Below are 24245 nucleotides of genomic sequence, written 5' to 3' on the forward strand. Positions count from 1 at the left end.
GTATTATTAATATTTTACCATATATATATATAGTAAAATATTAATAATACATAAGTAATAAATAAAAATAATAAATAAATTGATTAAGTCATTTAGCTAATGACATGCAAGTCTCATAAGATACAATTACAGCAGTGGATAATTAATGAAGTTATTGATGGATTTATAACTTTTATATAAACATTTATTTCTGATGGACAATATATACTCATTCTGTGCACTGCCTCCTATGAGCCCCCATCGCTACATGTGACTACTACAGTACAGGCTGTTGTATTTCCCTCAGGCCCCGTTGCTAAGGCCAAAAGAAGCTCACAGCAATACAAGCGGAAGTCGCTGCCTCCTTGGAAGACTGACACTGGGTCGGCCCAATCAGCGCTCAGAAAGCGCAGCCTCTGTCAAATCAGACATCGGGGTGGGCGGGCTTAGACTGAGGCTCTGGCAACCGCATGCTAGGGCGCCTTGGAGCCCGGGAATCCCTTCGGTGTGCGGATAGAGTAAGCGAGGAGAACCGAGAGAGCCCCGATAACCGGCACTATGAAGATCGAGGAGGTGAAGAGCACCACGAAGACGCAGCGCATCGCCGCACACAGCCATGTGAAAGGCCTGGGCCTGGATGAGAGCGGCATGGCCAAGCAGGCGGCCGCCGGGCTGGTGGGACAGGAGAACGCCCGGGAGGTGAGCGCAGGCCTTTCCCTTCTCTATGGAGATCTGCTATACTCTGCACTGAGCTCTCCATTCACTAGAACACCGGGCAGGCCTGGCCTGACTTCTCACACACTGGACACTTCCACATCACTGCTCGTGCTATCAGACAAGTTTTTTTGGTTGAATATTAAGGGAAAAAAACTAGATGACCCAATATATAACAGAATGTAATCTATAAAATAATGATTACAGAGTTGTCACCCCCCCCCCCCCCCCCAAGGGCCACCTTACCGAAAGGGCATGCTCGGCAGTTGCCCAGGGGCCCCGCTTGCCTGGGAGGGCCCCACCTGCCCAGCCAAGCATTTGTCCCGATTCCCGTGTTGATCCCGCCACTGGATTTAGCAGGTGTCAAGCGCCTGTTGGCCCTGCGCTGCTATCGGGCCACTGGGGCTGTGGAGGGGGAGCCCACAACTGCAGGAATGCCTGTCCGCCTCCACAGGAACACACAGGACAGTGACTCCCATCAGTGTGTGTGGTCACCGGACCCTACCGCCAAACTTAGAAGCTGTCATTAGCCTGGCACTGCTGTACCAATAAATATCGCCTTATGGATAATTTTCATATTTATTCTCGTGGGTGATTGTCTAGACGGGGCCCCGGTGTACTGCATTGCCTGGGGCCCTTTAATGCTCTTAAGATGGCACTGCACCCCCCACCTATGATATTTTACACTATGGTAGCATTTTACTGAGAAATTTAAAGATACAGACACCCAAATATCAACCCATTGGTTACAAACTGACATGTTTGCAATACTTCAAAATAGGGATGCACCGAATAATCGGCAGCCGAACATTATTCGGCCGAAAATAGGGAAAATGGCACTTTCGGTGTTCGGCCGAATAAATCAAAAGGCCGAATAATTTAAGCCGAACAATGTCTCTCACCTCATTGCGGCTCGCGGTCCTCTATTATGTCCTCTGCAGTAACCCTCTGATATGTATGCATTCTCTGTAGCTTCCGCCCTGACCGCGGCTCGCGGCTCCCTTCCCGCTGGTGTCCTGTCCGGCCGCGTAGGGGGGTGTGACGTCACGCGCGCGTCCCGCCCCCTGCTCCTGACTGGCGGCTCCTTCACACTTGGTCCACGCCCCGCCCCCCCTGTTCGCGGCATTTGGCTCTGGCTGCAGTTATAGAGGTATGTGATGTGCAGCTGAGCACATTTGGGAGAGAAGAATACAGTTGCTGGCAGCTGCACAAGCATTAGTGTGCAGACTGCCATATGTTGTTGCCACAGTGCCCTATACTATAAAGTGCCCCTTGACATAAAATGTGGTCATCAGCGTGCCCCTTATTTTATGCTAAGGGACATGCTGATGAGCATATTTTATGTTAAGGGGCACTCTGATGGGCATATTTCATTTTAAGGGGCACGCTAATGGGCATATTTTATGTTAAGAGCAATGCTGATTTAAATGTTTTGTTTTGCCCATCAGAGTGCCCCCTGACATAAAATGTGCCCATCAGCGTGCCCCCTGACATAAAATGTGCCCATCAGAGTGCCCCCTAACATAAAATGAGCCCATCAGCGTGCCCCTTATTTTATGCTAAGGGACATGCTGATGAGCATATTTTATGTTAAGGGGCACTCTGATGAGCATATTTTATGTTAAGGGGCACTCTGATGGGCATATTTTATGTTAAGGGGCACGCTAATGGGCATATTTTATGTTAAAAAATGCGAAAAACCGCGTTCGGTATTCGGCCTTCGGCCAAGCATTTTATTATTTGGCTTCGGCTTCGGCCAAGAATTTCATTTCGGTGCATCCCTACTTCAAAATGGGTCAGAAACTAAATCTCCCATTGGACCAATATGTTTACCAGGGGAGGAGTGGGCAGGGGGGCAATCGCCCCCTGGGTCCCTCTGATGCCCTGTAAAAAGGCTTCTGCCACAGACATGCCTAAAGGATTCCTGGTGAAGAGAAGTAAAAAGTCCCCACTGCTGACCTACTGATTGCGTGATTAAGACAAGGACAGAGCACAGGACCCCCCAATTCCCCCCTCCCCCATTGATGGTGTACACTGTGTCTGAGCAGAGGCGGTTCCATGCCCCGCTTGAGACTCTCCTCCTCCTCTGTCCAGCACCAACTGGGCTGTCTCAGCTCCCCCCAACCACCCCCTGCTGGCCAAAAGGGAACCCGGATTCAGCCAGTAAGTAGAAAGTAAAAATAAACAAGCTGCGCTATAAGGCCTCTTTCACACGGCCGCTCCGGTTTTTGGCTCCGCTGCTGGACTTTTTTTTTTTTTCACTTGTGTCATCCGGTCCGTATGTCCGCATATCATCCCATCCGTTTGCGGATGATATACGGACATAATGTAAGTCTATGGGCATTGCGGATGTCAGCGGATGACACCGCTGACATCCGATTTTCCTTCCTTTCCGTTTTTTGAAAGGAGGAAAAAATAGGGTTCTGTTCGGTTCTAAAAAACGGAAGAAAATCGGATGTCAGCGGATGGTATTCCGCTGACATCCGCAGTGCCATAGACTTACATTATGTCCGTAAATCATCCGCAAAAAAAAACGGAGCGCCTGTGTGAAAAAGGCCTAAATATATAGAAGTGAAATGATATCACCCAAACAAAAAAAAAATATAAATAAAGTGTACAAAATGAATTATACAGAAAAAATATTCGTAAAGTGAAACAAATAGATTTCTATTTGATCAAAATTAGTTGAAAAGTTCATAAAGTCTCTTATTAATCCAGAAAGATCCCAGAGAGTAGTGAATGCAGAATTCCAATATTCACCAATTGTGCAGTGACCGCCACCAGTGCTACAAACTGCTTACCAGAGATAATAAGAATTCAAGTATCACTCAGGATCTCAAAGGCACCAAGGGCAATCCAGGAATGAAACTCCACTTCACCTTCAGGGCTTGGACATTGGTCAGCATAAATAATGGGAGCATCCACCATCAAGCCGCAAACATGTGAATGAAAATAAACGTTCCCATAGCGTAAAACTGATAATTTTATTAAAAGGAAAACAAAGTAATGCACTTACAATCTGAAGGTTGGGAATGCGCATATGGAATATAACACACAAGCCGCCGGCCGGCCGGATCTTCCGCCCGCCCTTCGTCTCGCTCAGGAGATGTCCGCACGCTGCGTCCGACGTACGTTTCGTCAGAAATGACGTTATCAAGGTACCTTGGTGCCTTTGAGATCCTGAGTGTTCCCTTTTTGGCTTGAATTCTTATTATCTCTGGTAAGCAGTTTGTACCACTGGTGGCGGTCACTGCACAATTGGTGAATATTGGAATTCTGCATTCACTACTCTCTGGGATCTTTCTGGATTAATAAGAGACTTTATGAACTTTTCAACTAATTTTGATCAAATAGAAATTATTTATTTCAATTTACGAATATTTTTTCTGTATAATTCATTTTGTACACTTTATATAATTTTTTTTTTGTTTGGGTGATATCATTTCACTTATATTTATAGCGCATCACACTTGAAGCTGCAGCTTCTTTTTCACTTAAGCCCCGTACACACGCACCGATTGTCGGCCGAACGATCGGCCGTCTTTTGTCCAGTGCTGTCGTGTTGGTTGAAAACTGCAAAAGACTGCACACGAATTTGGTTGGCCAACAACAACCAACTTCAGAAGTGATGTCATGTGATGGTTTACTTTCCGTGTGTTTTTTCTTCTCTGAGCATGCCCAGTCTTGCTCATCTGGCTTTTGTCGGCCGAAATCTGTACTGACTGATGAACAATCGGCTGTTCTGGTGTTGGCCAACAAAAATTTTATAGCATGCACACCAGATTTTGTTCGGCCGAAAAGTCGCAGTCGGTTGTCGGAAGCATCGTACTAACAAGCCGACAATCGGCCGATCGGACGTTGGCTGAATATTTACGGCCGACAATTGGTACGTGTGTACGGGCTTTTAGACCCCGTTCAGACAAGGGCAACATGACTGGATGGGGCGACCTGTGAAGTCGCGGTGCACAACGTGCAACGCACCTCGGCGCGACTTGCACGGACTTCATATCATTGAAGTCAATGCAAGTCACCTCCAGGTCGCCCCAAAGTAGTACAGGACCCTTTTTCTAAGTCGGAGCGACTTGTGTCGCTCCTATTAGAACGGGCCCTGTGCTAATCAATGGCGAGTGCCCCACCGTGACTTGTCAGGCAACCAAGTCGCCTGACAAGTCGCGCTAGTGTGAATGGGGACTTAGTGCGGTTACTCTCTTTATACAGTAAGTAGAAAGTACCTGGAATGGGGATCAGGAGAAGGATAGGGAGAGTGGGAGGGGGGCCGAGTCACTGCACCATGGGCCTCTGGTTTGTACTTGACCTCTGGGCTGAAAGTTGACAGTCTGCCCCTAACGTTTACAATGCAGATATGTCATTGTAAATGTTTTTGTCCAATGAGAGATTTAGTTTCTGACCCATTTTGAAGTATTACGGAATTTGTAACCAATGGGTTAATATTTGGGGCTCTGTATCTTCCACAGTAAGATCCTACCATATTGTAAGATCTCATAGAGGGGGGGGGGGGTGTATGTGACAACTCTGTGTACTCAGTATTTTATAGATTACATTCTGTTATATATTGGGTCATCTTGTTTTCTCCTGAATATCCAACCAAACAAACTTGTCTGATAGTATGAGCACTAGTTTGGATCTGACTGATGGTTTGACTTCAGTCTCACTCACAGGGGGAAATCTGCACTACAATGACTTAGAACCCCCACACATGAAAGCAATGATGCTTAATGTGGCTTCTTATTAGAATACAGAGGTTAGCCTCCTTTTCACACAAATTCTTATTCATGTTGAGTCTTTATGCACAAAAGTGACTATTTACTATCTGCAAAGTTTATAACAAAATTGGGAAATTTGGCAACAATTCTATCTCCCTAACTGCCATGTATTTAATGGGATGGTTTTCATAGAGAAAAATGTATTTTTCTCTTACGTCCTCCGACAGTCGCCGCCTCTTCATATTCGTCACATATGGGGTATTAGACTTTGCTCCGAAGGAGTAGCTAGGCAACAGAATATGTTAACATTAAAGCTTTCAACATATCCCACCCTCAAGGGGTGGTCCCCTCAGTCAATACCCTCCTACTTCCTGCAACCATATCTCAGTTTTAATGTCTAGCTTGTCAGGAGTGGCTGGCTCTCTCTGTGCTGGGGCTTTCTGCCCCAGACTCTTTCTTCTTTTTGAAATTTTGTTTGAGTTTTCTCTCTACCTTTACTTAGCTGTTATTTTTGTCAGCGTTAGTTAGTTCTTCTGATGAAGAGGATCATGCGGGCTGGGTCTCGGGCTGATCCCCCTGGTCGCAGGTCGTGGGTCAGTGGCTTCCCAGCCTGCCATCGAGCGTTCAGCCAGGTAACGCTCCTGGCACAGTGAACGACCCATCCCTGTTCGGTGCAGGGATGATTGGTGAGGTGGCTACCTCACTGGACGCTGTGCGGTTTCTTAACCCCCATTTTGTGCGTCTTGAATGCGACTCTCCCTGCCTCATGTGCAGCGGCTTGTTCGCCTGTGCGGGTCCCCCACGCCATGTGAGGTAAGTGTATTTATGTGGGGACCTGTCTGTCTGGGGGGGTGTCAGTCTGGGACTGTGTAACCTGCCTCTATTCACACTGCTTGTCTCCCTATCTCTCGGCTGCATGCTGTGGGCTGCAAGGGGGGGGGGGGGAGCTGTGTGACACTGTGTGTGTCAGCCTGGTCAGTGTGTGAAGCTGTGTGCTGTGGGGCATGTTTTTTTGGCATGTTTGGGCATATACAGCGATCGCTGCGGCGATCTGACATGTATTCTGATACAGGGATGTCATGTGTGCATTACTGCACTGTGGAGCGGCGGTAACGGCGCCATTTTGCCTACACTCGCTCCGGCCGCATGTTTTACATGCATGGCGGCCATTTTCTTGTAGCCTCCATAGGCTTTCATAGAGCGCCCTGGCAGCATCACTTCCTCTTTCCAGGCACACCGATCGAGGCAGCAGCAGCGGCGAGGGTCTCCTCAGGTTTTATCCTTCTGTTCTTGCTATCCATTGCCTGTGTTCAGTTTGCATATTCCCTGTGGGGGTCTCATTGTGCTTGAGTGTGGTGCGGTGGGCTGCGCTTGCCGCGCTTGCTTAAAAGGGGCAGTTAACCCTTTATTGTCCGGCATTACAGGGGCAATGGATTCTCAGGAGGGCAAATTTCCTACCGCCTTGGTGGAAAGCCAGGGGACCGCTGTTTCCCCCCCAGGGGGGGATTTAGCCACTATTGTGGCTGGCCTTGCTGCTCAGGTACAGATGCTGGTGGCTGCTCAATCTACTAAAAGGCCCAGAGTTGCTCTTTCCTCTGATTCTGAGGGTGAAGGTGATGGGGCTGTTATGGCGGGGGCCTCCTTATCGGGGTCCCGCTCCTCCCTAGATCTAGTGGGGTCCGAGGTGGAGGCTGAAGTTGAGGGGGTTGATAATTCTCCCCCTGGCTCGCCTGAAGAGCTTGCAATCATGGATGAGTTGATTGCTTCCATAAAGCAAACGCTGCGTTTGCAGGATGAAGTGTGTCCCCCCGCCGCTTTGGCGGCTTATGGGACGCAGAGAAGACGCAGGACGCCGCAGGTTTTTCCCTGCAATGATGATTTTCAGCGCGCTGTTAAGGAACAATGGCGCAATCTGCGCAAACCTTTTGCTGTACCAAGTAGATTCAAGCTGCGTTATCCTTTCTCGCCTTCCACTGATGAAAGGTGGTGTGTGCCTCCCCCAGTGGATCACGCAATTGCGGTTTTAAACAAAGCCACTGCGATTCCTGCAGAGGATTCCCCTGTGTTCCGTGATGCCACGGATAGGAGATTGGAGTCTCTTGCCCGTCATACTTATTCTGTTATGGGTTCTATGCTTAAGGCTCTGTTTGCTTCTCTCATGGCGGCCCAGGCGATCGCAAGTTGGATGCAGATGCTTAGGCGCGTCCTAGTGGCCGATTCGGCCTCGCCGGCGACCCTGGACATGGTGGATCAAATACACCAAGGTGTCATGTATCTGTGTGATGCGGACCTGGACCTGGTTCCGTTGGCTGCACGTGTGCACAGCGTGGCGGTGTTGTCTCGCCGCCTGGTTTGGTTAAAATGTTGGTCGGTGGACCAGTCCTCACGTAAGACCTTAGCCAATCTACCTTATGATGGGTCTCGCCTTTTTGGGGAGTCCTTGGATGTGTTGATTAAGGGGATCACCGGGGGTAAGAGCACTCTCTTGCCCCATTTCCCCAAGGCTAAGGGGGCTTCTGGGAAGAAGCATGCTAATTTTCGTCCCCCTCAGGGGTCCTTTCGTGCCTTTCGGCCGCACTACAAGGGCAAGCCGTTCAAAGGTCAAGGCTCTCAGAAGAAGCCCTGGTCTGGAAAACAGAAGTCCGGTCAATCCGGATCTGCAGCCCATAACAGTTCGGCCTGAAGGGGCGCCCTCACCCAGTTTTGGGGTGGGGGGACGCTTGCTCTTTTTTCTTCAGCCCTGGTTGGCCCGTGTGCGGGACAGATGGGTTCAGGAGATCGTTCGATCTGGCTACAAGATCGAGTTTCTCTCTCGGCCGGAGAGCAGATTTTTTCCCTCGAATCTTCAACTGTCTCCAGAGCGTTTGCGGGACCTGCACCTGGCGGTGCGGGACCTGAGGGCTCAGGGAGTGGTGGTTCCGGTGCCTCATCGGGACAGATTTCGGGGGTTTTATTCCAATCTGTTCACCGTGCCCAGAAAGGAAGGCAAGGTTCGTCCAATTCTGGACTTGAAGGCTCTGAACCGCTCTGTGCGGGTTCGCAAGTTCCGCATGGAATCCCTGCGGTCGGTGGTGGCTGCCCTGGTTCCGGGGGAATTCATGGCCTCCATCGATTTGAAGGATGCGTATCTTCACATCCCCATTTTCGAGGGTCACCAGAGGTTCCTTCGATTTGCCATTGCGGAGGATCACTACCAGTTCGTGGCGTTGCCTTTTGGTCTCGCCTCGGCTCCGCGGGTCTTCACCAAGGTGCTTGCACCGGTTCTGGCATTGTTGAGGGCCCAGGGCATTTCTGTCCTGGGGTATCTGGACGACATTCTGGTTCGGTCTGCGACCAGCCAGGGTCTGGAGAAGGACCTGTCTGTCACGATGCAAACTCTGCAGGAGTTTGGTTGGACGATAAATTTTCCAAAGTCGACACTGAGTCCGTCGGTTCGTCTTCCCTACCTGGGAATGATTCTGGACTCGGTGCAGGCGAAGGTCTTCCTGCCGGAAGACAAACTCAGAACTCTTCAGGAGGAGGTCAGGTCCCTCAGGAACGTTCCGCACTCGTCTCTGCGGACGTACATGAGATGTCTGGGATTGATGGTCTCGGCCTTCGAGGCGATTCCCTTCGCCCAGTTTCACACGCGGGGTCTCCAAGCGGAGATCCTGTCCAGGTGGGACGGGCGACCTCAATCTCTGGATCTTCAAATCTCGTTGAGTCATCGCACCAGAAGAGACCTGTGGTGGCTCCAGTCCCCGATGGTGTCCGGGGGCAAGTCGTTTCGTCCTATCTCATGGACGCTGATCACCACGGATGCCAGCCTGTCGGGCTGGGGTGGTGTTCTGGGCGTTCTGTCCGCCCAGGGAACTTGGTCGGAGGGGGAGTCTTCCCTTCCGATTAACATTCTGGAATTGCGTGCGATAAATCTCTGTCTTCATCGCTGGACGGGCCGGCTGCAGGGCTGCCCGGTTCGGGTGCAGACGGACAATGCCACGGCGGTGGCCTACATCAACCACCAAGGGGGCACCAGGAGTGCCCGAGCGGCTCGAGAAGTGGCCGACATTCTGTCTTGGGCCGAGACTCATGTCCCGGCGATAACGGCGGTTCACATTCCGGGGGTGGAGAACTGGCAGGCGGACTATTTGAGTCGCCAGACCCTGGATCAGGGGGAATGGTCTCTCCACCCGACTGTCTTCCAGATGTTGTGCGCGAAGTGGGGTCTTCCAGATGTGGACCTGTTCGCGTCTCGTCTCAACAACAAGGTGAGAAGGTTCGTGGCACGGACGCGCGACCCTCGGGCAGACGCGTCGGACGCGTTAGTGGCCCCGTGGCATCAGTACAGGCTGATGTACGCGTTTCCACCGATTCAGTTGCTGTCCAGGTTCCTTCGCAGGTTACACTCGGAACGCAGCACGCTGATTCTCGTGGCACCGGACTGGCCTCGCCGGTCCTGGTACGCAGACCTCGTGAATCTGGCGGTCGACGCCCCGTGGCGTCTGCCTCTTCGAGACGATCTCCTGTCTCAAGGACCGATATACCATCCTGCTTTACAGTCTCTGGCTTTGACGGCCTGGCTGTTGAGACCGAGGTCCTAAAGGAGAAGGGTCTCTCCCCAGAGGTCATTCATACTTTGATCAACGCGAGGAAGTCTTCCTCGGGGAAGGTTTATTACCGTACTTGGAAGGCCTATTTTGCCTGGTGTGAGTCCAGGGGGTTTTCACCCCGCACGTACTCGGTTTCCCGAGTGCTGTCCTTCCTTCAAACGGGTGTCGCTCAGCATTTGGCGCTGGCTACGATAAAGGGTCAGGTGTCTGCGCTGGCCGTTCTGTTTCAACGTCCCGTGGCTTCCAACTCCTTGGTTGGCACTTTTGTTCAGGGTGTGCGGCATCTGGTTCCTCCTAGGAGGGATCCTCTGCCCCCTTGGGACTTGAATCTCGTTCTGTCTGTGTTGCAACGTGCTCCTTTTGAACAGATCAGGGAGATCTCGTTGTCTATGTTGTCCAAAAAGGTCGCCTTTTTGGTGGCGATCACTTCGGCTCGCAGAGTGTCGGAGCTGGCAGCTTTGTCCTGCAAGTCTCCGTATTTGGTTGTTCATTTGGATAAGGTGGTCTTGCGACCTAATCCTTCTTTTTTTCCGAAACGAGTTTCGGAATTCCATCTTAATGAGGATATTGTCTTGCCTTCGCTGTGCGCGAAGCCTAAACATCCAAAGGAGGTGCGATTACATTCTCTGGATGTTGTTCGGGCGATAAGGGTTTACCTTAAATCGACTGAGTCTTTTCGAAAGACGGATTCCTTGTTTGTTCTTCCAGAGGGTCCTCGGAAGGGCATGGCGGCGTCGGCCTCTACCATCGCAAAATGGATCAGGCAGACCATTGAACAGGCCTATGCCTTGCAGGGGAAGGTTTCCCCTGTGCCTGTGAAGGCGCACTCTACTAGATCTCTGAGTACGTCTTGGGCCTGTCGTCATGGGGCTTCTGTAGCCCAGGTGTGTAAGGCGGCGACTTGGTCGACCGTGCACACTTTCACAAAATTCTACAAAGTAGATGTTCAGGCATCAGCGGATGCTTCCTTTGGCCGCAAGGTTCTTAGTGCGGCTATTCCCTAGGGTCCCTTGTTGGTGACTCCTGGCTGTTGGGATAAGTTTTGTATCCCCTGGTTTTTTGTCTTTTCCTGGGTTGTTGCTCCTGTTGAGCACTTATTTTTTTCCTGTTGCCCAGCTGGTTTCCTTCCTTTGGTAAGGTTCCTTTCTTTGATGCGGAGACTGCGTTGCCTTTTCGGCGCGGATGCGTTTCCCACCCCTCATGTTTGCACTGCTTTGGGACGTCCCCATATGTGACGAATATGAAGAGGCGGCGACTGTCGGAGGACGTAAGAGAAAACGGAATTTTTGTAAAATCTTACCTGTAAAATTCCTTTCTCTGAGTCCTCCGACAGTCGCCGCCCCCGCCCCTCTTTTGGGGTTTGGTTGTATACTCTACTGCTATTCCACTAAAACTGAGATATGGTTGCAGGAAGTAGGAGGGTATTGACTGAGGGGACCACCCCTTGAGGGTGGGATATGTTAAAAGCTTTAATGTTAACATATTCTGTTGCCTAGCTACTCCTTCGGAGCAAAGTCTAATACCCCATATGTGACGAATATGAAGAGGCGGCGACTGTCGGAGGACTCAGAGAAAGGAATTTTACAGGTAAGATTTTACAAAAATTCCGTTATTTCCGAACTACCCATTAAATACATGGCAGTTAGGGAGATAGAATTGTTGCCAAATTTCCCAATTTTGTTATAAACTTTGCAGATAGTAAATAGTCACTTTTGTGCATAAAGACTCAACATGAATAAGAATCTGTGTGAAAAGGTTAACTTCTGCATTCAAATAAGAAGCTGGCCGAATAGGGAGCCACCTTTAGCATCATATGAAAGCAGAGGCCTGGAGAATAAAACGGTGGAGGTTGCAAGTTTTTAGGCTGCACACTGTTTGCGCAGCAGCTTATTGAATGCACATTTTTAAGAAAAAATACACTAGAATAAATTTTAGTGCACACAGGCACAATATAATACTCCTTTTTTTTTTTTTTGGTAAAATATGAAAGATGATGTTAGGGGGAGTAAATAGATACCAAACAAGTCAAGCTTTAAAATTGCCTTTGGAATGGCGACAAACTGCAGTACCTTAATATCTCCATAGGCGACGCTTTAAAAGCCTTTACAGGTTATCAGTTTGGAGTTACTCAGTAGGTCTGGTGCTAGAATTAGTGCTCTCACTCTAGCGTTCGTGACGAATCGCTACCTCACATGTGTGGCGTGATTACCGTTCATGACCTACATGTGTGTTCACATTTGCACATAAGCATGGGGGCTTTCATTTTTTTATGTTTTTAATCTTCTTGCCTGCTGCACCATTTTATCCCTTCCTGCCCAGACCAATTTACAACTTCCAGCCCTGTCGCACTTTGAATAACCATTGCATGGTCATGCAACGCTGTACCAATACTAAATAACAAAGACCCAAAATGTTGAAAAGAAAAGGTTTTCCTATTTTGTTATAAAATTTTGCAAGCAGGTAAATTTTCTCCTTCACCGATGAGGCGGCACTGATAGGACTGATGGGTGCAATTAATGAGGCTGCACTGATTGGTGCAATTTATGAGACTGCACTAATATCCTGCAGTCATAGGTGCAATTTATGAGGCACTGATTGGCAGCACTGATGGGCACTGATAGGCTGCACTGGTAGGTGACATTGATGAGGCACTGGTGGGCACTGATAAGTGCAATTGATGAGGTGGCACTGATTGGCAGCAATGGTGGGCACTGATTGGAGGCATTGCTAGGTGATATTGAATAGGAGGCACTGGTGGGCACGGATTGGCAGCAGTGGTGGGCACTGATTGGCAGCACTGCTAGGTGATGTTGAATAGGAGGCACTGGTGGGCACTGATTGGCAGCACTGGTGGGCACTGATTGGCAGCACTGCTAGGTGACGTTGAATAGGAGGCACTGGTGGGCACGGATTGGCAGCAGTGGTGGGCACTAATTTCAAAAGCCGATTATCAGCTCTTTTCTTCTCTCCTCCACATGCTGACAGCGTGAGAAGGAGCTGTGACGAGAACTGGTGACTGGCTTCTGTTGATATCATGATCAGCTGTGATTGGACCCAGCTGATCACGTGGTAAAGAGCCGCTTGATTGGCTCTTTATCTCAATCTACATTCAGAGGACACTGCAAACACAGAGCGCACTGCCTGTGCCCAGCATGATCACAGGAGGGAGTCATATGACGGCCTCCCAGAACTGGATGACTGAGCTGTAGCCGTCTTTGGGCTATAGCAGCAGTCGGCAAGTAGTAAAGTGATCACCCTTTCCCGCTGATCACACACAAATATGCGACCTCAAGAGTTTTTTTTCCCGTGGGGCTGCATGCGTGCGTATCTCGCTTTGTGCTGGGAGTGTGCTGCGCAGCACACTCCAAGCACAGAGACCGGGGTCTCACACTATTGGTGGGGACCCAGGACTGTCGGTTCCGGGTCACCTGATTGCTGTGATAGTCTGATTGGCTATCCCAGTGTTCAGTCACTGATCAGTTATCTGAATGAAGAGGAGAGGAACATGTAAACAAACCAAAGTGTGTAAAAAAAAAAAAAAATAGATTTGTTTGCCAGGGTTTGTGTTAGGGTCAAAGGTCACGGTCAGCATATTTTGGGTAGAATAAAAAAAGTTTGTGTCAGTGCTATTTTGGATAGGAAAAATGCAAAATGTGCACTATTGTTTCTGGGCTGTACTGTGGGTACAACCACCTAACATAGACATATGTGCTGTCTTTGCGTTTGTCAGGAGAAAGAATTTATTTGGGTGTTTGGTAAATTATACAGTAATAGCAAAAAATATACAGCTAAATTTGGGCCAGTTTTACTTTGATGATTAAAGGAGATGTATGGAGAAAAGTTAATGATGTATTAACCCTTTACCAAACCTTCCCACTCTACCTCCAACCTTTGGCAGGAAAGCCTGTCAGATTGCACAGTTACCTTTCACCAGACCCCATATGAGACTGCTCTGATCAAACCTGCACCCCCATACTGAGAAGTACCAGGCAGCAGGTAAAGGGAGCGACAGGAGGAAAACAACTGCTCTGGTACTCTGGAAAGGTTCTTGAGATGTCTTTTATGTTTGTTTTGCTCTTTTTGTCTGATGATTTTCCCCTCACTTCCTGTTCAGACAGACAATGAGGAGAAATCTCCCAAATTGTTCTATAGATAGCAGTACAATGTGGACAATGGACAGAGGTTAAAACTCTGTTCTAAACTAAAACTAAAAATGTTTTGTTGGGTTTGGGCATTATTATAGAAATCTGTAATTTGACCACTAGAGGGAGCCCTGTATTTTATTCTGCTTCATTCACTTTCAAATACGTTCTTGGGTCTGGTTCACACCAGGTGTAGGGGGACTGCTGCTCTGGGCAGCTATTCCAGCGCAGTCCCATTGCATGTACATGGCAAAATGCCTTGTCTCCTATGTGCCCAGTTTAGACCATGGTGGTGGTCGTGTGCAGGCATGATTTTTCAGCGCAATGCAAGGCAATCCAGTAGTTGAACTTTGAGATGTCTGTGTGACATTTCAATTAAATTAGTTACAAAAAACAAAATGTAACAGTGCGATCCGCCAAGCTCAGCACATCATCATTGTGCTGATCTCAGGCAGATTGCACTGCACACTAGCTCTTAATGCTCATTAACACCAGATGTGGTGGGACTGCGTTGGGTGGCTATTCCAGCGCATTACAAGGCAAAATGCCTTGTGTTTGGTTCACACAATTTGCACTGAAAAGAGCAGTGCGGGGCAATGAAACTTCATGAAATATTTGTGACCTTTCGAAAATGGTTAAAAAAAAAGTAACCAGTGCGATGCACTGAGATTGGGACTGCAATGATTGCACGAGACCGCACGGCACACCAGTCTCTGCGTTGTAACGCAGCGGCTGGTGTGAATTAAACCTTAAAGTGTAAATTCACTGTCGCAGAAAATCTGTAAGGTGAACTTACCCTTCGTCCGTCCCCCCCCCCCCCCCCCTCGGTCCGGGTATACAGGAGCCCCGCGATCACCCGCTGTGAGACACCAGGTCGCCGCTTCACCGGTCTGGGAATTTGAAATGCCTGTGGCTTAATCCTCTATCCGTACCTCTCAGCGTGTACGTATAGGAGGGCATCCTAATTGGTCAGCGCCATCACATGGATGGCGCTGACCAATCAGAACCCGCCCAGCCCATTCTGTCAGCGCTGGAGAAGAGGAGAGAAAACCAGGAGGATTTCAAACCCCCATACCGGTAAAGTGGCATCCGGGTGTCTCACAGCGGATGATCTCGGGACTCCTGTTTAGCAGGGGTGATTATGTAAACTGGTCCAAATCATTTAGTGAAGCAGGGATTATGGTGTGGGGTTGTTTTTCAGGGGTTGGGCTTGGCCCCTTAGTTCCAGTGAAGGGAACTCTTAAGGCGTCCGCATACCAAGACATTTTGGACAATTTCATGCTCCCAACTTTGTGGGAACAGTTTGGGGATGGCCCCTTCCTGTTCCAACATGACTGCGCACCAGTGCACAAAGCAAGGTGGGTGGGGTGGAGAAACTTGACTTGCCTGCACAGAGTCCTGACCTCAACCCAATAGAATGCCTTTGAGATGAATTAGAGTGGAGACTGTGAGCCAGGCCCGATCAGTGCCCGACCTCACAAATGCACTTCTGGAAGAATGGGCAAACATTCCCATAGACACACTCCTAAACCTTGTGGACAGCCTTCCCAGAAGAGTTTAAAGGCCCGTACACGCGTAGCGATTGTCGGCCGTAAATATTCGGCCGCCGAACTATCGGCCGATTGTCGGCTTGTTAGTATGATGCTTCCGACAACCGACAGCGAATTTTCGGCCGAACAGAATCTGGTGTGCAGACTTTAAAATTTTTGTTGGCCGTCACCAGAACGGCCGATTGTTCGCCAGTCAGTACAGAATTCGGCCGACAAACAGCAGATGAGCAAGACTGGGCATGCTCAGAAAAGAAAAAACACATGGAAAGTCAACCATCACATGACATCACTTCTGCAGTCGGCTGTCGTTGGCCGACAAAATTCGTGTGCAGTCCTTAGCACTTTTCAGCCGACAGGACAGCACCGGACAAAAGACAGCCGATCGTTCGGCCGACATTCGGTACGTGTGTACGGGGCTTTAGCTGTTATAGCTGCAAAGGGTAGGCCAACTCAATATTGAAGCTTACGGACTAAGACTGGGGATGCCATTAAAGTTTGTGTGTAAAGGCAGGCGTCCCAATACTTTTGGTAATATAGTGTATCTGCACTTTGTTTACTTTTACCCCCACCCCCTTAAGCCCCAGTTCACACTTCTGTGAGTGCCGGGTTCGCATGTAATGTCGGAGCGCACTGCTCCGACATTACATGTGATCAGCTGTGCGGTGCGAGTTTAGCCATACAGTTTGTATGGCTAAATTCGCATCGCACCCGGAGCAAACACGCACAGGAGGCATTTTTGCAGCCGCATCAGGATCGGATCGCACAGCGGTTCACACTTGTGCGATTCGCTCCTGTGCGAACTGCACGATCGCACTGCGATATGCGATCAAACTGGGGGTGTCGTTAAGATTACATTGACACCCCCAGCGTATCGCATATGGCAGTGTGAACTGCCGGGGATGCGTGTGCGATGCGGGAACAGGCTGCGAATTCGCAGCCTTCCCGCATCGCATAAATGTGAACCGAGCCTCCAAGTCCCACAAATAGCTATTGATCCGGGCAGGGAAGTCTAACTAATAATGCTGTGATTGTGGGACAACAATGCTGCACTGCTTCTGAATTCACAGCAGTTTCCCCTCTCATGTAGGCTATGCCTGCTTGCATTACAGTGGGAGGAGAGGAAGTTATAGGGAGTGTGCCTGCCTATCGGCATTGTCACTTCTGATTCATAAGCCTGTTGCTTATCAGTCAGCACCTGACCACACCTAGTCCCACCCACTGCTTTCTGGATTGGCAGCACTGCCTCTGTTACTGAACCCCTCCCACTTTGAGCTGCAGTGTCTGGGAGGGGTGAGTGCGTGAGACACAAATGATGGAGGATTTGGCAAAGTAAGGAAAGGTAAAGGAAAATGTTGTTTACTTTGAGGCTTGTTTATCACATAGTGATTGGATGCGGTCATTATGTAATCTCCATCCATCCTTCGTCCCATGTGAGGACGTGTGATTGGTCAGCACTATGTACCAGGCTCCCGTCCCTAGAGCTCTTGCAGGAAATCTGTAAAGCCTTCCCACACTGAATGAGTTAAGTCTCTTTAGAAATGCTCCATTTTTTTTGGCCGCCTTTCACATGTATTTTTATTTACTGGCCAAGCTGTTCCTGTGGCATGGTTTTCATTCGATGTGCTATGTGTGGGAACGCTGTCAGTGGAGCAGTGCACAATTTGGAAAGGCCTCTGACAAGTCTAGCCCATGTGGACCATGCTGTGGGGTTATCTGATTGCAGCAGAAAACTTGCTGTGAATCAGTGATTGGATGCTTTCTATTTCCAGAGAGATCAAAGCTCCAGCAGCTTATTCCATTGATACTTTATGTATACAGTTCAAGCTTCGTCCTCATTACTGTGCAAGTATCACGGGGCCATTCAAGGTGGAATTCAAATGTCTGTGGACACAGTCCAGGAGCATCAAAGTCAATCTATAAATAGGACTGCAATCATTGTAGATGTTATAGAGCACCTTTACTGGATTAATAACCATCAACCCAAACAAGAACCGCACCACTTTGCTTGCCGGCCAGAGCAAACCAAATCTGAAACCAGCGCAATCCCATCAGAGCAATCAGCCGCACTGCTTGTGTAAAAAGACCAATCGTTTATTTGGTACAGCAGTATAAAAAAACATATCGTAACCACTAAAAATGATAACTTCTACAGTACTGTGCACAGGTTTTAGACAGGTGTAAAAAATGCTTTGAAGTGGCTGTAAAGCTTTAACCACTTTAACACCGCTCACATTGCTGCTACTGCAGCAATGTGGCTCATTATCGTCCAGCGACGTAGACCTACGTCGCTGGACTCTGCCCCTTGTGGGCGGCACGCGCGCGCGCCGCCGGAGGCTCGCTCCCGCTGTTTTCAGTCACAGCGGGAGTCGGGCCGGGGGAGGAGCGGCGGCGATCGTCGGGGAATCTACTTTGGAGATCCGCCCGCTTGTGTAAACAGAGCGAGCGGATCTTCTCAGTGACAAGGAGTGACAGATCGCATGGCTGAACATGCGATCTGTCCTTATGCCACTCAGTCACCTCCCCCCCCCCCCCCCCCCCCACACGTTAGTAAGCACCAGGCATACATTAACCCCTCCCTCTCCAATAAAATTAACCCCTTCCCTGCCAGTGTCATTTTTACAGTAACAGTGCATATGTATAGCACTGATGTAATGTCACTGGTACCCCCAAAAGTGTCAAAAATGTCAGTCAAGGGTCCGATCTGTCCGCCGCAATGTCGCAGTCCCGCAAAAAAAATCGCAGATCTCCACCATTACGCGTTAAAAAAAAAACACCAAAAATCTTTCCCTTAGTAAACGCGATAACATTTGCGCAAACCAATCAAAATACGCTTATTGTGATTTTTTTTTTTTTTTTTTTACCAAACATAGGTAGCAGAAAACAAATTGGCCAAAAATTTAAAAAAATTTTGATTTTTACATTTTTTTTCGGGGGAATTTCATATAAAAAAATGTTAAAAATATAATTTTTTCAAAATAAACGCTCTTTTTTTGTTTATAGCACAAAAAGTAAAAATCGCACAGGTGATCAAATACCAACTCTGTTTGTGGGGAAAAAAAGGACGTAAATTTAGTTTGGGTACGGCGTCGCACGACCGCGCTATTGTCAGTTAAAGTCGCACAGCGCCGAATCGCAAAAAGTGGCCTGGACGTAAGACAGCAAAATCCTCCGGTGGTTAAAGCGGTACACACACTGTAGCTGCTAACTTTTAATATTTGGACACATACCTGTCCTGGAGTCCAGCGATGTCGGCACCGCAGCCGATGTTTCTATCGGCTGTTGGGTGCTGCCATTGCCGGTAAGGGAACCCGGCTGTGAAGCCTTGCGGCTTCACGGGCGGGTCCGTACTGCGCATGCGCGAATCGCGCTGTGCTCTCTTACTGGCCTAGAGGAGGAGGAGGGGCCGAACTTCTGACGGAAGTGGTGACAGGGTACCTGTCAAAAACAGACAGCCGCTCCGCTTTTAATGAATTACAACATTTAGCAACTCACATGGTTGATGAATAAAAGAGGCACATCTAAGTAATCTAAGTATGCTGGCATCTGGGGTAAAGCTGTCCACATGGGCCATCCCCCACACCCCCATCGACGTCATCCCTTCCACACTGCGCTCCACGAGCGCTTCAAGCCTCGCTTTCAGATCGCTCTACTGCAGGGTATTCTTCTCGGTCACAATTGCACGACTGGCGGCTGTGAGAGCCGGCAGTGCGGAGGATGGTCTATGTGGACATCTTTACCCCAGATGCCTGCATACTTAGATGTGCTTCCCATCAATTATGTGCGTTGCTAAATGTTGAATCTTCATTAAATGTAACCATATTGCTACACTTAGAGGCGCCTCTCTTCTCTTTTTATACTCTGTAGCTCCTGCTTGATTTTGCTTCTAATCCCCTTGTGGAGGCGCCATTTGTGGATGGAGATTTAATGGTTACACAACCTATCACATTGCTATATTCTTTTTATATGGACTATAAACTGAAGGATTAATGAATAAACCATCTGAATTTCCATTATTTCTTATGGGGAAATTTGCTTTGATATAAGAGTGCTTTGTATTACAAGCATGCTTCTGGAACAAATGGTGCTCGCAAACTGTATTTTAGTAAATATAAACTGCTAAATACCTTTTCTCATCAGCAGAATATAGCAGTCTTGTGACTTCTATCAGTGTCTGGTTAAAGATAGAAGGCTGAGTTTTCATTCTCCTCTGACTGTCCTATGAGGCTGCTCAACCCCTGACCCTCTGTCTGGACAGGGCTGATTGGCCCTGTGCTGATCACATGCACCCTCCTCCCCCAAAAAAAAAAAAAAAAACTCTCTAGCAATGCACACCAAACTGAGCATGTGCAAAGTGACTCCAAAGACTCTGTCTTATCAGGAGAAGGATTGGGGACATTGGAAGAAGGGGAGGATCAAACAGCCTTTTTACAAAATGCGGAGGATTTTAACCTCTTAGGTTCCACAGTGAGTATAACAAGCATGCTTTACTGCATATACAGACTGATTTTAATGTTGTGGCTTTAGTAACACTTGAACCTTTTTTGGTCAATTTAGAGCTCATGTTTCATGCACATCCACTTTTTAAACCATGCTTTCTTTTTCCCTTTAAATTGCAGGCGTGTGGCGTAATAGTAGAGCTAATTAAAAGCAAGAAAATGGCTGGGAGAGCGGTGCTGCTGGCTGGACCTCCTGGAACTGGCAAGGTAACGGGCGTTTCACCTGCATCCTATTTAGCCATGGAAAATGTCGAGCATGAAAGTCAGAATGTTCATCACAAGTACAAGTTCTGGCAATGCCCCCATGTGTTGAAATGTTCCCCTTCCACCGCGTCCTCTGAATCAGCTCTGTGTTTATGAGAACAATTAAGCATGCTTTCGTTACAGAGCTCATAGTTGACGTTTCACTGATCCATGCTTATTAAAGGACATTAATGTGAATAAAATTAGCATGGGGGCAGCGCTGTGATTGATGATACGCTGTTTAGGCTTTCCGCATTGTGAAAATGCAGATTCCCTCCAGGGAACATCATTCTGTTGTCTTAAAGGGTTTCTCTGCCCATTGTGAAAGGCTTCAAGGTTGGTTGTATCCTGACACAGAGACCAGCTGTCAAAAAGACATGTCTTCCAAATTAAAACTGACAGATGTCTCCTGATTTTGTATTTTTTTTTTAATTAGCTGCCTGCTGTCTCTGTTGCCTGTCAGACCTTACACAGGATTTTTTTTTTTTTTACTACGTCTTTAGCTTTGAGCAGTTTTATTGAAGCTTTTTTAAAGTAACCTTCAGTTCCAGTTTGAGCATATTAAAGCGGAGTTCCACCCTGGGAATACATTTTTTAATAAAGATACCCCGGGACAGTCAGGGCTAGTACATTCCACAATGGCTAGCCTCTGATCTGTCCCGGGTTGCACTTACCTTTTAGGAGAAATACTTACCTTGAAAAAGTATTCTCCAGCGCTGCCATCTCAGGTGTGGGCAGCTTGAAGCCAGCGCGATCCTCTTCTGTGTCCTCTTCTGTCTTCTTCGGTCCCACGATGCACTGCACCGGCCCCGACGTCACTTCCGGTGCGCGCGCATCATCCCTCCACAGCTTCTGGGCATGCCCAGAAGCTGTTTAGAAGGGAATGACGTGCGCGCCCCGGGAACTGACGGGGCCGGTGCAGGCACATTGATTCCTGGGAGGGATGACGTTCAGCTCCCAGGAATCATTGCAAGCCAGGAAGTGACTAATCGCCGTGGCCGCCGAGGGGGAGGAATAAGGAAGTAAGGTAAGTATATTTTCTTCTATACGAGGTAAGTAAAAAAAAAAAAAAATTGCGATTATCCATTTGTTTTTCAGGTGACCCGGAGCGAGAAGATGGAGGTAAGTATAAATTTAGGGTGGAACTCCACTTTAAAAGCAGGTTAAGCAATCGTTCACATTGGAGCATCTTGTCATGTAGCATGTCAACTTGCACCATAATGCCGACAATCACACTGTTCAATTCGGTGCGACATCGACTTTGCGGTGCGACATCGATGTGAAAAAGTAGTTCCTGCTAGGGCTGCACGATATTGGGAAAAAAAGAACATTGCGATATTTTGTTTTCAACAATATATATTGCGATATTTCTCTGGGTGGAATGCAGAAGACGGATTAGGCAGAGTCGGGACTCACAGTTGTGGTAGGAGGTAGAAGAACACAGCCCGACATGACATCTGTCCCACACGTTCCCTCTGCCGCCCTGGAGCTAGTTCTCTTGACCGAGCGGTGAGCGCGGCACAGCGAACCAATCACGTGAGTAGTGGCACAGCGAACCAATCACGTGAGTAGTGGCACAGCGAACCAATCACGTGAGTAGTGGCACAGCGAACCAATCACGTGAGTAGTGGCACAGCGAACCAATCACGTGAGTAGTGGCACAGGGAACCAATCACGTGAGTAGTGGCACAGGGAACCAATCACGTGAGTAGTGGCACAGGGAACCAATCAGGTGTGCAGGCACGCGTGATTGGTTAGCTGTGCAGCTGCTCACGGCGCGCTGCTCACCGATGACGTGTGGGACGGTTGCCAGCACTGTGAGTCCTCCTCCCCCCCCCCCCCCCCCCCCCCCCGAGTCCCGACTTCTCCCTGCCTAATGGTAAATATTGTGTCTTCGGCGATATGAATATCGCCCACGCCCGCAGAACGATAGTCGATATCACATCGACTATCGTTCAGCCCTAGTTCCTGCACTACTTTTGGTGATTTCGGGTCTGGCATGCAAAGACATCAGTGCATGAAGCCGCGCAGAAATCGCACCTGAAGTCGCACTGACGTGTGATTTTTGATGAAGGCCCAGGATTTCAAAGCCACAGTCAATGTGAAGGGTGTTCCCAAAAATGGCCTTTAATGTTTATATGAATGAGGAATTCACTCAAAAGTAAAAATCCCCCGCAGGGTGATCGTTGATCAAGCTCAGCAACAATATAGAAAAAGTTTGCGGAAGATAAAGGATCCTCCACAAATTACAATTTTCCTCAGTGGTGCCCTTTGTTGATCTCTTTTTTTTGTGGAGGATCCTTTATCTTCCGCAAACTTTTTCTATAATGTGAACGAAGGGTTAAAGCTGATCTCCATGTTCTAATGAAGTTTAACGTTCTGCCAAATGCTCACAGTAAATATGCTGCGAACGGGCAGCAGGTGCAGGCTCTGTAACGTACATTGCCAGGTTGCTTCCGGGTTTGAAGCATACATGTGTGCGTCCTTCCCGACCTTTGATATGATTGGACAGCAGATATCGGCCAATGATTTCAGCTGATCGGATGTGTCCAGTCACACAAAGTTCTCTGTGTACAGAGAACAGCGATCTGACTTTTTTTTTTTCCTCTGAAAACCATGGAGAAAAAACAGCCAGATCAGTTTGTAACAGCAGCACATGTTACACATTGTTAGGCACACAGTTAACCCCTTGATTGCCCCTAAAAGCATTTGTAACCCCTAAAATGAAAAACCCATATATGCTTTCTATTATGCCTACTGATTAGCAAGTGTTGTCTAGATCTTTTTTTATTTTTTTTATTGAACAGGTTGCTGAAAAATACCTCCTTACTCTGACAGTTCCTGTTTCAAACTGACCACGTTAGCCATGGTGGCAGATCCCTCATAGTGTGGTCAGTTTGCGTCCCTTGCGTGCCTGCCACTCCTGTAACCTCGGCTCTATACACTACAGTGTGTGGTGTTCCAGCAGGGGGATGGGCACCAACCCGCCCAGAACACAATCAAGTCCGTCTGAGAACTGCTCGGCCATTCACAGGGAGCTATGAATGAATATAAAGCTTCCTCTGGCTGTGGAGGGAGGATGACGTCCTGATCTGACTCAGCCAATCAGAGAAAGCTTTGTATTCGTTCATAGAATACAAAGCTTTATGTGAAGGGCTGAAGAATGCTGAGCCCAACTTGATTTTTTTTCTGAGAGCGGGAAGGGAAGTTCCCATCCCCATGCCAGAACACAACTGTATGGAGCTGAGGCTGCATACAATTTATTTAGTGCTTCCAGCCACTGTATCTGTTAGTGAAGTAAATAAATGGTTTGGACCAGCTTGGTCCAAACGAAATATCTAAACTTCACTAAGGCTACGTTCACATGTCAGCGTAGCGATCGCGGGCAGAATCACCGCGATTCCGCCCGCGATCCAGAAATCATTGCAAATCACGGGACGCCTGTGCGTTGCCCGTGATTTGCAATAGCACCCCAAACGCTGTGCAATGTTGCCGCGATTTGCGCCTGCCGAATCACGGTAACATCGTGCAAAAATAATCGTGGGATGCATGACGCCCCAAAGAAGCTCTTGTACCTTTTTTGGGCGTCATGCGTCCCGCGATTTTTTTGTGCGATGTTACTGTGATTCGGCAGGCGTAAATCGCGGCAACATCACACAGCGTTTGGGGTGCCATTGCAAATCACGGGCAACGCACAGGCGTCCTGCGATTTTCAATGATTTCTGGATCGCGGGCAGAATCGCGGTGATTCTGCCCGCGATCGCTATGCTGACATGTGAATGAAGCCTAAAACATGGAGATCAGATTT

The 24245-nt window shown here is 48.4% G+C and overlaps 1 protein-coding gene across 1 annotated transcript in view; it reads left to right on the forward strand.

Moving 5' to 3' along the window:
- Positions 1–523: 523 nt before the first annotated feature.
- Positions 524–24245, forward strand: part of RUVBL1 (RuvB like AAA ATPase 1) — an 88857-nt gene continuing 65135 nt past the window's right edge. Inside the window, exons 1-2 of the mRNA XM_082265986.1 lie at positions 524–678; positions 20315–20401. Coding sequence (XP_082122112.1) covers positions 538–678; positions 20315–20401 — 228 coding nt within the window. The 5' untranslated portion in view covers positions 524–537. The remainder of the gene's footprint in view (positions 679–20314; positions 20402–24245) is intronic.

The sequence above is a fragment of the Pelophylax lessonae genome (assembly GCF_965119305.1).
Source record: "Pelophylax lessonae genome assembly, chromosome: 8".
NCBI lineage: Eukaryota > Metazoa > Chordata > Amphibia > Anura > Ranidae > Pelophylax > Pelophylax lessonae.